This window comes from Embiotoca jacksoni, unplaced genomic scaffold (assembly GCF_022577435.1).
Source record: "Embiotoca jacksoni isolate LCO1_2020_lvr unplaced genomic scaffold, fEmbJac1.0.p SCAF_92, whole genome shotgun sequence".
Lineage (NCBI taxonomy): Eukaryota > Metazoa > Chordata > Actinopteri > Embiotocidae > Embiotoca > Embiotoca jacksoni.
Window position 1 is genome coordinate 659073 of NW_027185450.1, and position 16778 is coordinate 675850.

Consider the following 16778-nt stretch of genomic DNA (forward strand, 5'->3'; position numbering starts at 1 on the left):
CTAAATCGGTTCGATGTGTCCGCAGCCTGCGGCTCCTCCATCCGGTCAGCACCGAGAAGGTGAGTTGGACACCAGTTGAATGCGAGAGGTTGTTTGTTGTGTTGTCCGGTCAGACGAACTGGACATGTTGTTGTTGTTGTGAGCGAAGAAACGGTTCAGTTTGTAACGAACAGACAATCTGATGAGAAACACCGGTTTGATTATTTATTTCTACTTTGTCTGTTTGTAAGAAGCAACGAGTCCTTCACCGGAAAGAAACGGGTTGTTCTCGGTATCTAACAACTCACCGCATTAAAAACGTCTAATTCAATGTTGGACTAAGTTTTTAACAAACTGAAACGGGATTTTAAACACGTCCTGCTCACTTTTACTCATGTTTTAGGTTTTGTGCTAAATTCGGACTAAATTCGAAGTTGATCAGTTCACTAGAATCTGAATTTTAAATCAGGATGAGACTGTTGACCATCATAAAAGGAGAGGAAAGCAATGAGTTTATACTCTCAACGCTATATTTACTATCAAATAAACATGGAAAAAACATGCATAGGTAGGTAGGTACTTTATTAGGTAGGTACTTTATTAGGTAGGTACTTTATTAATCCCCGAGGGGAAATTATTTCGCTACAGCAGCATACAGAAGCAATAAGATAATAATAGAACAATAGAAAAGCAATAAAATAGCAGTAAAAAATACTAAATATAAAAATAAAATGCACAGTATATACAGTACAGTATATATATAAAATATATAATATATATTATATATATCAGGAATGATCTCCTGTATCGGGAATGATCTCCTGTATCGGGAATGATCTCCTGTATCTAGAATGATCTCCTGTATCTAGAATGATCTCCTGTATCAGGAATGATCTCCTGTATCTGGAATGATCTCCTGTATCGGGAATGATCTCCTGTATCTAGAATGATCTCCTGTATCAGGAATGATCTCCTGTATCTGGAATGATCTCCTGTATCGGGAATGATCTCCTGTATCGGGAATAATCTCCTGTATCAGGAATGATCTCCTGTATCTGGAATGATCTCCTGTATCGGGAATGATCTCCTGTATCGGGAATGATCTCCTGTATCGGGAATAATCTCCTGTATCGGGAATAATCTCCTGTATCGGGAATGATCTCCCGTATCGGGAATGATCTCCTGTATCTGGAATAATCTCCTGTATCGGGAATAATCTCCTGTATCAGGAATGATCTCCTGTATCGGGAATAATCTCCTGTATCGGGAATAATCTCCTGTATCTGGAATAATCTCCTGTATCGGGAATAATCTCCTGTATCAGGAATGATCTCCCGTATCAGGAATGATCTCCCGTATCTGGAATAATCTCCTGTATCGGGAATAATCTCCTGTATCAGGAATGATCTCCTGTATCGGGAATAATCTCCTGTATCGGGAATAATCTCCTGTATCTGGAATGATCTCCTGTATCGGGAATGATCTCCCGTATCTGGAATGATCTCCCGTATCTGGAATGATCTCCTGTATCGGGAATGATCTCCTGTATCAGGAATGATCTCCTGTATCAGGAATGATCTCCGGTATCGGGAATAATCTCCTGTATCGGGAATAATCTCCTGTATCTGGAATGATCTCCTGTATCTGGAATGATCTCCTGTATCGGGAATAATCTCCTGTATCGGGAATGATCTCCTGTATCGGGAATAATCTCCTGTATCGGGAATAATCTCCTGTATCTGGAATGATCTCCTGTATCGGGAATAATCTCCTGTATCTGGAATGATCTCCTGTATCTGGAATGATCTCCTGTATCAGGAATGATCTCCTGTATCTGGAATGATCTCCTGTATCGGGAATAATCTCCTGTATCTGGAATGATCTCCTGTATCTGGAATGATCTCCTGTATCTGGAATGATCTCCTGTATCTGGAATGATCTCCTGTATCGGGAATGATCTCCTGTATCGGGAATGATCTCCTGTATCGGGAATAATCTCCTGTATCGGGAATGATCTCCTGTATCTGGAATGACCTCCCGTATCGGGAATGATCTCCCGTATCGGGAATGATCTCCTGTATCGGGAATAATCTCCTGTATCAGGAATGATCTCCCGTATCAGGAATGATCTCCTGTATCTGGAATGATCTCCTGTATCTAGAATGATCTCCCGTATCGGGAATGATCTCCCGTATCTGGAATGATCTCCCGTATCTAGAATGATCTCCTGTATCTAGAATGATCTCCTGTATCAGGAATGATCTCCTGTATCTAGAATGATCTCCTGTATCTGGAATGATCTCCTGTATCTAGAATGATCTCCTGTATCGGGAATGATCTCCCGTATCGGGAATGATCTCCCGTATCGGGAATGATCTCCCGTATCTGGAATGATCTCCCGTATCTGGAATGATCTCCTGTATCTGGAATGATCTCCTGTATCTGGAATGATCTCCCGTATCTGGAATGATCTCCCGTATCAGGAATGATCGCCCGTATCTGGAATGATCTCCTGTATCAGGAATGATCTCCCGTATCTGGAATGATCTCCCGTATCTGGAATGATCGCCCGTATCAGGAATGATCTCCTGTATCAGGAATGACCTCCTGTATCAGGAATGATCTCCTGTATCTGGAATGATCTCCTGTATCTAGAATGATCTCCTGTATCTAGAATGATCTCCTGTATCGGGAATGATCTCCCGTATCGGGAATGATCTCCCGTATCTGGAATGATCTCCTGTATCTGGAATGATCTCCTGTATCTGGAATGATCTCCTGTATCTAGAATGATCTCCTGTATCTGGAATGATCTCCTGTATCTGGAATGATCTCCCGTATCTGGAAGGATCTCCCGTATCTAGAATGATCTCCTGTATCGGGAATAATCTCCTGTATCGGGAATGATCTCCTGTATCGGGAATGATCTCCTGTATCGGGAATGATCTCCCGTATCTGGAATAATCTCCCGTATCTAGAATGATCTCCTGTATCGGGAATAATCTCCTGTATCGGGAATGATCTCCTGTATCGGGAATGATCTCCCGTATCAGGAATGATCTCCCGTATCAGGAATGATCTCCCGTATCAGGAATGATCTCCTGTATCGGGAATGATCTCCTGTATCAGGAATGATCTCCTGTATCGGGAATGATCTCCTGTATCAGGAATGATCTCCCGGATCTGGAACGATCTCCTGTATCTGGAACGATCTCCCGGATCTGGAACGATCTCCCGGATCTGGAATGATCTCCTGTATCTAGAATGATCTCCTGTATCAGGAATGATCTCCCGTATCAGGAATGATCGCCCGTATCTGGAATGATCTCCTGTATCAGGAATAATCTCCTGTATCTTGAATGATCTCCTGTATCTGTCCTTGTGACAGCAGCTGGAGGAGTCTTTTGGAGAACGTCCTCCTCTGTCCCTGCAACAGGTGGTGGAGAGGGTGGTCAGGATTATCCAATATGGATAATAGTTTCCTCAGCGTCCTCCTCTCCACCACCTTTTCCAGACTGTCCAGTTTGTAGCCGATGATGGAGCCGGCCTTCTTAACCAGTTTGTTAAGTCTGTTGGTGTCTCCGGCTCCAATGCTGCTCCCCCAGCAGACCACAGCGAAGTACAGTTCACTGGCCACAACAGATGGTAGAACATCTCCAACATCTTGCTGCACACATTGAAGGATCGAAGTTTCCTCAAGAAAAAGAGTCGACTCATCCCCTTCTTGTAGACAGCGTTGATGTTGGTCTTCCAGTTCAGTCTGTTGTCATGGAGACACCAGGTACTTGTACTCCTCCACCATGTCCACCTCCTCCCCCCTCCCCCAGATGTTGAACCTGCAGTGAGGTGTTACCGCCCAGAGCATTACATGAATCTATAATAATAGCTACACATAAAATATAGCTCTGGTAGTTGGAGTTTCACAGACTGATTAAACTAAGGTACGGAGTCTATTCTGTTTTACAATATGCAGCTGTAACAAGTACAATGTGCAGATTTCTTTGCTTTCTTCTGTAAACATGATGTCATGGTTGTATCTCCAGAGCTGCATCCTCAGGTGTTCAGTGGTCTTCAGCAGTCACTGCCACTAAACACCTATAAAGCATCAAATGCTTCAGAAAGCCAGATGTTGAACCTGCAGTGAGGTGTTACAGCTCGGAGCCTCTCCTGCTTCAAATGACAAACTAGCTCATTCAGATAAAGGCTATAATCGCATATTCAAAATATACATTTGAAATATAGATATTCAAAATGTATTAACCCTCCCCAAATCAATTTGTATTGATATAATTCAGAGAATCTGCAATATTACTTTAATTTTGCATTCGTGACAAAATATATCTTGATTTATGTTGAAGGAAACAAACTTAAAACAGTTTTTATTGGATTTCAATACAACTTATGTATATCAGAACATTTTTTTTACTTGATGTATTCTAAACTCAAAAGGTTTCATTTGTGTATTAAAATAATTAAATGTTCTTGAGTTTGCAGCTCTGTCTTATTAAACTGAAGGATGTTATAAGCTAATATGAATCTGGTGGTTTCCACCGACTGAAGTGTCCGACTCTGATTTTAAAACTGCTTTTATTCGTCACAGATTTGTAATATTGGATCATTGTTCTTATAAAGAATTGACCAGGTGTACTATTTGTATCTTATTGGTATAATTGATTTCCTTATCTACTTTTAGGTTTTGTGTGAAAATCTCATGTTTTATGTAGGTAGACAGAAAATGATCAAGAGTTCACCAGCTGTCAGTCACCACTGTGTGAGTTCACAGCTGTTTATGAGATGTGATGGAGAACTAACTCAAACCCTGTTACAACCATTTCATCTTTCAGGTTCAGATTCAGTGCAGCTTCTGACTCGCAGCTAAAATGGGAATCAATGGGCTGCTGCAGTTCATCAAAGATGCAGCAGAGCCCGTCAGTGTGAAAAAGTACAAAGGCCAAACGGTGGCCGTGGACACGTACTGCTGGCTGCACAAAGGAGCTTTCTCCTGCGCTGAGAAGCTCGCCAAAGGAGAACCAACGGACCAGTAAGCACTTTGGGTATTTTCAGTGAATGGAAAGAAAAGATGTTGAGAAGTGTCAGATTTGAATAACATCCAAGTCGCAGAGCTGACTGTCATTTGAATGGATCCTCTCAGGTATGTGTGGTACTGCATGAAGTTTGTGGAGATGCTGCTGACCTTCAGCGTCAAACCCATCCTGGTGTTTGATGGACGCAATCTGCCTTCGAAGCAGGAGGTGGAGAAGGCTCGCAGAGAGTGAGTTATACAGGACACACACACACACACACACACACACACTCACTCACTCACTCACTCACTCACTCACTCACTCACTCACACACTTTCACACTCACTCTCACTCACACACTTACACTCACTCTGTCACACTCACGCTCACTCACTCACTCACACTCACTCACGCTCACACACTCACTCACGCTCACTTACACACTTACACACACACTCGCATACTTACACACACACTTACACAGTCACTCACTCACACTCACACACACACTTACACACTCACTCACTCACTCACTCACTCACTCACACACTTACACACTCACTCACTCACTCACACACTCACACACTTACACAGTCACTCACTCACACACACACTTACTCACTCACTCACTCACTCACTCACACACTCACACACTTACACAGTCACTCACTCACACTCACACACACACTTACACACTCACTCACTCACACTCGCTCACACACTTACACACTCACTCACTCACTCACACACTTACACAGTCACTCACTCACACTCACACTCACACACACACTTACACACTCACTCACTCACTCACTCACTCACTCACTCACACACTTACACAGTCACTCACTCACACTCGCTCCCTCACACACACACACACACACACACACACACACACACACACGATGGACCTCACACAAAAACTACACAGAAACAGAATGAAGCCTTGTGGGTTTGTGTTTAGTGTGAACAGCTGGACTTGAAGGCAGCGGCGCGATGAGGCTGCAGTTTACTCTCCATCATGTTACCTTCTCGTGCAACAAGGAGAGTCGCCTGATGCACTCGTGTGTGTAGAAACGTTCTAACTTTGTAAAATAACATGATTTGTGTCTTCATACTGTGGCGGCGTTGTCTCTGCTCACATCCAAACCGTCCACCTGCTGCGCTCGTCTGCCAACGCAGTGAAGCAACGTTGGTGTCGAGAGAAACCGGGCCGGGCTGGTTGTTGATGTGTGATGGTGCAGAGAGGAATGGGTTAGTCTTCTCTCCTCATCTGGTTTTAAAGGTTTTAAACTCCTTCCAGGCGCAGAGAGGCCAACCTTCAGAAAGGCAGACAGCTGCTGCGAGAGGGCAAACTGTCTGAGGCCAGAGACTGCTTCACCCGCTGCGTGAACATCACCCCGGCCATGGCCTCCAACCTCATCAAGGTGACCACATAAACTCTACACATACGTTGAAGATGGAAATGAAGAACTTCTTCTGCAGGTTGCACGCGGTTCTCGTCGTATTAAAAGCTGTGAAAGTGTTGAAACTGTCTGATCCTTCTGCTTCTTCGTGTTGCTTGAATGTATGTTGATGTGCTGCCATGAGAACTGACCAGGACGTGTTGTCCTCTGCGTGTCCCGACCCAGGCGGCCCGGGCCAGAGGGGTGGACTGTGTGGTGGCTCCGTATGAAGCCGACGCCCAGCTGGCTTACCTCTCTAAATGTGGTCTGGTCCAGGCGGTCATCACCGAGGACTCGGACCTGCTGGCGTTCGGCTGCAAAACGGTACGTGGTGCTCCACCCGGCTTCACGCTGCCTCTGGACCAGCAGGCTTTGGGCTGGTGTTGATATTCAGACCAGTCCTGCTCTGCTCCCGCAGCCCTGGTGAAACATACGGAAAGGTTCAAATCAATCAAACTCTGCAGGATATTTTCAGCAAAGCTTTGTTAAATAATAACAAATATGACTTCACGAACCTCCGTGAAGAAATAAGTCATTTTAAACCGCTCGTTTTCTCTCCAACTAGTTCTATTAACATGAACTCTTCCCACTTCCATTGAAAAGGAGAAATCTTTTAAAAGATTATCCTGAAGAGATCAGAACCAGAACCTCACTCTGCCTGTCTCACCAAAAGCTCAAAGGAAACTCACTTTAAAACAATAAACCACATCTATCCTGTTCTCTGCTTGTTGTCAGACTCTGAAACACCCAAATTAATATTTAATGATATCAAATTTGGAGTTAGATTACAAGACCATAAAAGGGAGATGCTGTATAACAGCCTGATCATTACGGCTGAACGATCCATCCACAGATGCACATTCATTCATGTCAGACGGCTCTTCTTAGTCTTCATGAATGAAGCTTTAAAATGAGGGAAACTAAACAAGTGTTGACTCAACAGTCACATCCAGAAATGTCTTCCTGATGAGATCTCTGACCTCTTTCCTTGTTTTTTCTTTGGCTTGTTTTTGTTTCATTTCATTTAATTATCATTGTTGTTCTTTTTATTTCTCAGTTTTCTGTTGTTGCTACTGGTTTGTAGTTAAAAATAAATAAATAATTATAACTCTGATTATAATGTTGTTCCTACTGTATTCTTCTTGTAGTCTTTATCGTATATGCCGAATTTGATTTAAATAAAGTTCAGTAAAAATCGAAGTGATATTAACCTGCAGTAAACCTGTCTCTGTCATCCTGCAGGTGATCCTGAAGATGGACAAGCAGGGCAACGGGCTGGAGATGGATCAGAGGAACTTGGGCCGCTGCCGCTCGCTGGGCAACGTGTTCACGGAGGAGAAGTTCCGCTACATGTGCATCCTCTCCGGCTGCGACTACCTGGCCTCGCTGCACGGCATCGGCCTCGGCAAGGCCTGCAAGCTGCTGCGGCTCGCCAAGGACCCCGACATCCTCAAGGTGGGGGGGGGGGGGGGGGGGTGTCAGGAAGCATTTCAGGAAACTATTAGATATATACAAGTTTTACATTAATCCCACATGCCTTACATCACATAAACTGGTAGTTAACGGGTGTACCAATATTGTTCAGAATCCCATGTATCTGTCATTTGACACCCAAAACTGAATTATTTTATTTCAAACTCAGTGTAAATAATGTCTTTAAAATGTCCTGTTTGTCTTTGAGATATGATGGTGCGTAAAGATGAATTTCCACTTTGGAACAGGAAGAAATAAGATTGATCCTCTTGGAAATTAAAAGTTAAACTGATATGAAGTCCACGTTCTCATGAACTGTTCCTGTTTTCACACATATCTTATTACACTCTATAGCATTAAATAAACTCTTTATTGATATAGCTTCACATCAGAGCACCATCTACTGCCAGAGGAGGGCGGTAGTGTTCACAGACCTGGCAGTGCTCTCATGATCTCCCGTCTTCCCGTCAGGTGATCAGGAAGATGGGCCAGTACCTGAAGATGAATCTGGTCGTCCCTGAACAATACATGGAGGGATTCGTCAGAGCCAACAACACCTTCCTTTACCAGCTGGTGTTCGACCCCGTCAGCAGGAAGGTGGTTCCCCTCAACCCGTACCCGGAGCACCTGGACCCGGCCACCCTCGGCTACGCTGGACTGTATCCTCCTGTCCTCGGGCAGCCTCCTTCACTCTGTGCTATGGTGTCACGGTCACTTCCTTTCCCAGTGTTCTCTCCTTGATGCTGTTGAATTCAGTAATTTAGGAGATGACAAAGGCCTGCAGATGGCCCTGGGAAACCTGGACATCAACACCATGGAGAGGATAGATGACTTCTGCCCCGACAAACCCAGTCAGCAGGTACCACGTCGGCCCGCTACAGGTTTCATGAACTTTCAAATGAAGTGCCAACAACTTTCATATCTTCTCAGCTGAGGAAACCCCGCAGTCGCAGCTGGAGCGCCTCCCCCGCCTCCAGTGGGCCCAGCATCTGGAGCGGAGGCTTCACACCACCCTCTGCCGCCCCCCCCCACCTCAAGGCCCCTGCAGACAGGCCTCCGTCCACCAGGGGGAAGGAGAGAGTCGTCGGCCTGCAGGGCCTCAGGTTGCCCTGCAGAGAGCTGCAGGTGAAGAGGCTCAGAGAGGGTGAGTGTTCACTCCGCTGACGTCGCTCAGAGTATCCGAGAACATTTACTCAAGGACTCTACTTCAGTACTGAGTTCAGGTACTAATTTACTGAAGTATTTCCACTTTGTTCTCTTCATACTTCTTGTTTTTACTCCTCCACATTCATTCAACAGCTTCAGTTGGTTTCATGGGTTCTGAGGTTCTGGTTCTTTTTCTGGTAAAAACTTGAAAACATTCATGGTTGATAGTCGGGAGTTTTTAGAGGTTTAATAAATGCTGGGAGGTGGAGTTTAAAATAATTTAGCGGTAGTGGTCAGACAAAAATGTATGTGATGCTGTTGCTTTGAGCTCTGGATCATTTTAATGTTTCTCACTACCTTCTGAATTTTTATAAACAAAATAATTTTACAAATTAGTTTACTCCGAGAAAATAATCAGCATATTATTGATGAGAAATGAAAATAATGTTTCATTGCTCTCATACAGAAGAATTAAAATCTGCTATGAATTTCACCTCACTGTATTATATTTAAACACTAAAGGTAACTAAGAAAGAGACATAAAGAAAATCCCTGTAAGATTCAAATAAGAGGAATTTATTAGAAGGACTGTGAGAGTTTGATCATATTAAAATTTCATGATGAAATAAAATTTGTTTCAATTCTTTCTACAAAAGATGTTATAATCTTATTTCTAAGTGCATCTGTAGTTTCCAATTGTTGATGATTTACATCCTGATCTCTGAGAGCTCAACATTACTGACTGAGGTTGAAGCTGGTGAAGTTGGCCAATAGGAACATTTCAGGCTCCACGGTGAAATTAAGCAGTGACCTTTGACCTCTTACCAGCTCATCGCTGGTACCAAGTGAAAGTTAATGATGAGTCCCTCCAGCCGTTCCTTGAGATATTGTGTTCATTGGAAAACGGGATGGAAAGATCTGAGGTCACAATGACCTTGAACTTTGACCTTTAACCCTCACATCTCATCAGTTCATGTATTTTCAGGATCTGCAGCTTTTCTCTTTCATCTGAATCTCCCGCGTGTCTTTCTGTAGACTGCAGTGTTTCAGACCAGGATGTGCTGCAGCAGTACTCGTCCTCCAGCCAGAAGCGCTCCAGGTCAGACCAGGACCAGGACCGGCCCACATTGACCAGCCGGCCTCGTAACCGCTTTGCCACCCTGCTGCAGAGGAGAAACCAGGAGGCTGAGCAGAGCGGCCCGGACACCTGCAGCAGGTCTGATATTTATCACTGACTGATCCACAGGCATGCAGTGTGTTACCATGGAGACCAGGGCCAGCATCACAGGCAGTGACAGAATACTCCGTGTATGATAACACGAAAGTTCCCATCTCTGTAGTAGAGCTAAATGTCATTGTTTGCATCAGCTGCATGAATGTTCATGTTTCTCTGTATGTTGAACTGCTCCTGTCAATCACAGCTTCCGTGTGCAGGAAGATAAGCTGCTGTCGTCTTCAGCTGCTTCTTTGTATTCCCACATGTAGATTCTTCAGCAGCTGCAGTTCAGCAGTCGGTCTGAGATGTAAGGAGGACGTGCCTCCGGACCGGTCCCCACCCAGAACCCAGACCCGTGACAGCGACAGTCCCAACATCCCGTCTGTGGAAACGCCAAGCCCACCGCTGTCCTCCAGCACCACGTCCTCTGGCACCACGCCTTCCAGCACCACGCCTTCCAGCACCACGCCCTCCGGCACCACGCCTTCCAGCACCACGCCCTCCGGCACCACGCCTTCCAGCACCACGCCTTCCAGCACCACGCCCTCCGGCACCACGCCTTCCAGCACCACGCCCTCCGGCACCACGCCTTCCAGCACCACGCCTTCCAGCACCACGCCCTCCGGCACCACGCCTTCCAGCACCACGCCCTCCGGCACCACGCCTTCCAGCACCACGCCTTCCAGCACCACGTCCCCCGGTGCAGCCAGTCATGGCCGCAGGCTGTTCGACTGGTCAGGCAGCTCCTCCTCCTCCGAACAGTCAGGAACAGCGAGGTCTTCGTCTGGCCTGCCGGCGCTTCAGCGCTTCCAGTACAAGAAGACTTCCTCTTCCTCTGTGAAGACCCACAGACCCTCTGAGGACTCATCTGTCCCACCACCGTCCTCCCTGGACAGAAAATCAGAGGACGGGGACGACTCCCAACACTCCCCTCCCTCCCAGGACAGTGCTTACTTCTCCCAGTCCCAGCCTCGCCTCATGCCCCTCCACGAAGACGACGCCCCCGCCTCCGACCAGGAAGACGCTGCATCCGTACGTAACACAGACCTCCACCACACCCCCCCTTTGGTTACATCACAACTTATCTTCAGAGGTTTGCTTTGTGTTCTTACCCGTGTCACTCATTCTCAGGAAATAAATTCAAGCAAAGATTCAGAAGCAGAGCAGAGTCCCACCCAGCAAGCACACAGGAAACCAGGGACACTGAGGTCAAAGGTCAGTTTGTGTTCCAGCCAACATGAATCACATTTTGTCCAAAAGAGCAGCCATTTACAGTCGTGTTCTCCGCATGTTCTTCCATTTACAGCCAGGTTCTGCCATCCATAGCTGTGTTCTTTGCGTGTTCTGCGATTTACAGCCGTGTTCTTCACATGTAGCAGAAGCAGTTCAGTATCATAACTCTAAAATAGATGATTATGGGGTTGTGTCTGCTCGCTCTCTTTAGGACGTCACAAAAAGTACAGAACCAGTGACCACAAAGCTCTGTTGGCATGTTCCTCTGTCCTCATGTGGTCTTCCATCGTCCAGGTTTCAGGTCTGTCCAAGCTGAAGTCCAGCAGCCCTGGTCAGGCGGTGAAGGTGCGAGCTCTGGGCCCCGCCAGGCCCAGCGGACTGAGGAAGAAGTCTGTAGGTTGTGGAAGGAAACCCTCCTCCTCCGGTGACGAGAACAAGCCTGTAGTCCAGCCCACCATCAGCAGCCTCTGGAAGAACTTCAGCTTCACAAAGTAAAACTCAAATACTCGACTTACTTTCAACATGAATGGAATATTTTAGTTTTCTTCACGGCATCCTAAAAAAAAAAAATCACATCATGGATTTATTATCAGAGTGGACAGCTGCCTTCAGGGGGGAGTTTATGATCAAAGTGGACTAAATCTGTGACGTCAGTAAAATGTACTGAACAGAGTTGAACACCAAACCTAGAGCTGCTCTTTACTGTTACTATCTTATGATTTTAAAAAGCTTATTTTTTTTTTTTTATGTCATTAAAGCCTTCATAAAGCTGTCTGGTGTGTTCCAATAAAGTTCTACTTTCCTTCCTGCTGTGATTTGAGTAACATGATCTGTTTTCTGATCACACAGTTCAGTTAATTATCTATCTATTAGACAAAATTAAGATATTAAGAATAGATTGTTACAGTCAATCAGCAGGAACATGACACTGACCATAACAGACCATGACACGGAACATGACAGACCATGACACGGACCATAATACGGACCATGACAAAGAACGTGACACAGAACATGACACGGACCATAACAGAGCATGACACAGACCATGACACGGATCATGACAGAACATGAAACGGAACATGACAGACCATAACAGAGCATGACACAGACCATAATAGACCATGATATGGACCATGACACAGAACGTGACACGGAACATGACACAGAACGTGACACGGACCACAACAGACCATTATACGGAACATGACAGACCATGACACGGACCATAATACGGACCATGACAAAGAATGTGACACAGAACATGACACAGACCACAACAGACCATTATACGGAACATGACACGTACCATGATAGACCATGACACGGAACATGACACAGAACGTGACACGGATCATAACAGAGCATGACAGACCATAATACGGAACATGACGGACCATGACACAGAACATAACACGGACCATAACAGACCATGACACGGATCGTGACAGAACATGACAGAACATGACACGGAACATGACCGACCATGACACGGAACTTAACAGACCATAAAAGACCATGACACGGACCATAATAGAACATGACACTGAACATGACAGACCATGACACGGATCATGACATGGAACATGATATGGACCATGACAAAGAACATGACACAAACCATAACAGACCATGACACGGAACATGACATGGACCATAACAGACCATGACATGGACGATAACAGAACATGACACGGAACATGACACGGACCACGATATGGACCATGACAAGGATCATGACACAGACCATAATGGACCACGATACGGACCATAATACGGAACATAACAGAATATGACACGGACCATAACAGAACATGACATGGAACATAACAGACCATGACATGGACCATAACAGAACATGACACGGACCACGACAAGGACCACGACACGGAACATGACACGGACCAAAACAGGCCATGACACGGACCATAACAGACCATGACACGGACCACGATATGGACCACAGTACGGACCATGACAAGGACCATGACAAGGATCATAACAGAACATGACAGACCATGACACGGACCATAACAGAACATGACACGGAACATGATAGACCATGACACAGACCATAACAGATCATGATACGGAACATGACAGATCATGACACGGACCATGACAGATCATGACACGGATCATGACACGGACCATGTCAGACCATGACACGGAACATGGCACGGATCATGACACGGAACATGACAGACCATGACACGGAACATGACAGACCATGACACGGACCACGACAAAGACCACAACACGCAACATAACAGAACGTGACACGGACCATAACAGAACATGACACGGACCATAACACGGAACATGACACGGACCATAACAGAACATGACACGGACCATAACACGGACCATAACAGACCATGACAGAACATGACACGGACCATAACAGACCATGACAGAACATGACACGGACCATAACAGAAGATGACGGACCACGACACAGAACATGACAGAACATTACACGGACCATAACATGGTAACAAACTCTAACTGTGATGATGAAGGAGTTTCTAATGAACCCTTATGTGTTTTCAGAGACACTCGGAGGTTGACTTCCTGTACAAGAGGAGAGTTAATGTCTCCGGTGAAAGACCAGCTGCTGGCCCTCTGAACTCAGTTGACATCATCTTCATCAGCAGCTCCTCAGGGTCTCCGAATGTTTCACACAGTTCTCTGTGTGGGACCGAGCATCCAACATACTGTGTGTTTTATCAACCTGTATGTCCACCTTTACGTCTCATTGTTTTAAATAAAGCAACAGTCCTCTGTGGATCCTCTCTCTCTCTCTCTCTCTGTGTGTGTGTGAGTGTCGTCTTGTGGAGGTGAGTGTGTGCAGCAATGGTGAGTATCTTCACCTGCCAGTCTGGCAGGATAGGACTCTTTAATTAAACTTCACCCAGATTTGATAGAGAGTCAGATTGTAGTTCACTCTTTCACCTGCAGGGGGCAGCCATCTTAAAACTCAGACTGATTATAGATGTTTCACCTGCTTGAAATCACAGCCCACTTTACGTTTTCTGAGACTACAGCGATGTCATGAGAAGATCCTTCGGTACTAAAACACAGAAAATGTGACGGCAGGTGCGTTTGGTAACGAAGGATTGACAGGACGGACGGTAACATGTGGATGGAGTCTGAAAGAAATGATCCTGTAGTGCATTTTAAGATGAAGAAAATAGACTCGTGTGTTTTTAATCTCACGACCCCTCACATATCTCCTCCGACCTCATGGCGGAGGCCAACCCCAAGTTGTCCCCCACTGAAGGGGAGGTTGATCTTCCTCCTTATATGAGCGTCTTGATGACTGTGATGTCTGGATGTGAACAAAGTGATTGTTATCACTTTGGTCATTCCTCAGCGTTGCTGCAGGGCAGAATACCTGAGCTGATCCAGATACCAGGCGTGCTCCTCAGCCAGCCTCATTTATTATTGCACAAGGGCCCTGACACATATTTCCTCGTTTGGCTGCATGTTTGGAGAGATCTGAGTTTCAACTTTATCATTTTCTTTGAGTATGGTTGTGGTTGTTTGCCTGTCTGATCACATCACACTTCTTGACAGGTGTTTTAAAGTGACCTGCATGATGTCACGTTGAGAGAAACATTCACAGGGTGCTGTGAGAACGACAAACTATTTCTGAAAGTTTATCACTCCTGGACTACCTGGAAATAACTTTATTCCACAGTTCTTCCTGTGCTTCATCTGCCATCAAAGGAGGAGTGAAAGCCCAATGGCTTGACCAATGTCAGTGATGGGATGAGAAGTTCTAATGTCACAGCCCAACATTCAAAGGTCAACCTGCACCTGTTCAAACCATACTCTACATTGAAGTGTCTCTGATGAATGCACCGTGTTGTTCTGCTGTATTCAGTTCATAGTGGTGCAGAAGTGAAGACGATACGTTGATGACGGTGAACACTGCTGTGGAACAGGGAGAAGGTTTGGAAAGTCTTTTAAGGTATATTCAGATGTATTCATTCCTTTGTCACGGCAGAATGTGGCTGTGCTTACTGCAGGTTGTGTATCCACATTAAAGTGTGTCTGCGCTGCACAACACTGAGCTAAGAATGAAGTTTCACCACATTCCTTGTTAAACACACCAGGCAGAGACTGTATCACAGCTCGTCTCGGTTTCTGTTACAAGTCAGACCGTCCACAATCAGTCCCATGAAAAGGGACGTTTACCTGTTGTAGGTACACGTCGTGTACCACAGGCTGTAGATCAGGAGAAAGACTTCTTCAATCCGACAAGTATAGTTCAGTTGGCGTCTGAGCAGTTTATTTCTGTCCGTCACTATATGAACTGAGTCACAACACTTAGAATGAGTGCATGTATTTTCCACTTCATTACTATATCAGGCACCGACATCATGTCTCACCATGCCAGCCTCATGGAGCCTCCTACACCTGCTGTTTGATCACTGACATGCAGATGTGTGAAGCCCACACTCAGGCTGCTCTATAGGTCACTCAGAGGCTTAGCTGATGTTCCTGTCAGATATCGTCGGTGTACTAGCAGCTTTATTATAACAGCGTCATCAAATAATCCAAAGCCTGTGTTGTGTATAGAAGACACACCTTATGTTTGTCTGTTAACACCTTAGACGGAGTCTTGCTGTCAATGCAAATGAACTTCACGGTTCTTCCACTAGACTGAAACCTGGTGCCATTGCTTCCATGTTCTAAAGACGCGCTGCGTGGAAGGAAGTCATCTCACCACCGACTCTCCACATCCTCACCGCCAGAGAGGAGGAAGCAGAGGCACACATGTGTCACAGGAAATTCACTTGGTTTATATTTTCACTGGTGCAGCCTGTAGTCAGAAATGTTCATTTAAACCTTGAGGATGTGTTCTGTGTCCTGTCTCAGGATCACTGCTGTCTCCATGTCCCCCTCTGTGTTTCTTACTTCCTGCTGTGTGTCTGTGTCATCTTTATGGTTGGAGATCATGTGACTCAAGTCCTCGTGTGGTTTTACGTCTCACAGAAAATGTTCTTCATATGTTGACATCTGTATCATTAACCCACTCTGTGTTTGTCCTCTGTATGTGTCTGTATTATTAATCCAACACGTTTGTCCTGTGTATGTGACTGTATGAAGTTAACCTCAGGTGTATATGACCTTTGGCTCACTTCAGGTCCTGAATGAATGAGGCTGTGCTGCAGGTGGTTTCAGTGGAGCAGCTGCACACTGTTAACTTCCCTCCACATGCTCCACATGCCTCTCTGGGTACCATTTAGCAGA

At 45.5% G+C, this 16778-nt stretch overlaps 1 protein-coding gene across 1 annotated transcript; it reads left to right on the top strand.

The window, feature by feature from the left end:
- exo1 (exonuclease 1) lies at nucleotides 1-14286 on the top strand. Its single transcript, XM_069141868.1, has 14 exons — nucleotides 1-59; nucleotides 4824-5020; nucleotides 5132-5251; nucleotides 6307-6430; nucleotides 6635-6772; nucleotides 7691-7903; nucleotides 8393-8580; nucleotides 8678-8780; nucleotides 8852-9065; nucleotides 10103-10283; nucleotides 10553-11315; nucleotides 11415-11498; nucleotides 11811-12007; nucleotides 14070-14286. The coding sequence occupies exons 2-14, from the start codon at nucleotides 4860-4862 to the stop codon at nucleotides 14143-14145; spliced, it is 2562 nt and encodes an 853-aa protein (XP_068997969.1). The 5' UTR covers nucleotides 1-59; nucleotides 4824-4859; the 3' UTR covers nucleotides 14146-14286.
- The last annotated feature ends 2492 nt before the right edge of the window (nucleotides 14287-16778 follow it).

Excerpts from the sequence above, each read along its gene's own strand:
- exo1 (XM_069141868.1), top strand. The coding sequence starts at position 4,860 with ATGGGAATCAATGGGCTGCTGCAGTTCATCAAAGATGCAGCAGAGCCC. Across the intron at positions 6,773-7,690 it reads TGGCGTTCGGCTGCAAAACG|GTGATCCTGAAGATGGACAA; the intron begins GTACGTGGTGCT and ends GTCATCCTGCAG. Across the intron at positions 7,904-8,392 it reads AGGACCCCGACATCCTCAAG|GTGATCAGGAAGATGGGCCA; the intron begins GTGGGGGGGGGG and ends TCTTCCCGTCAG.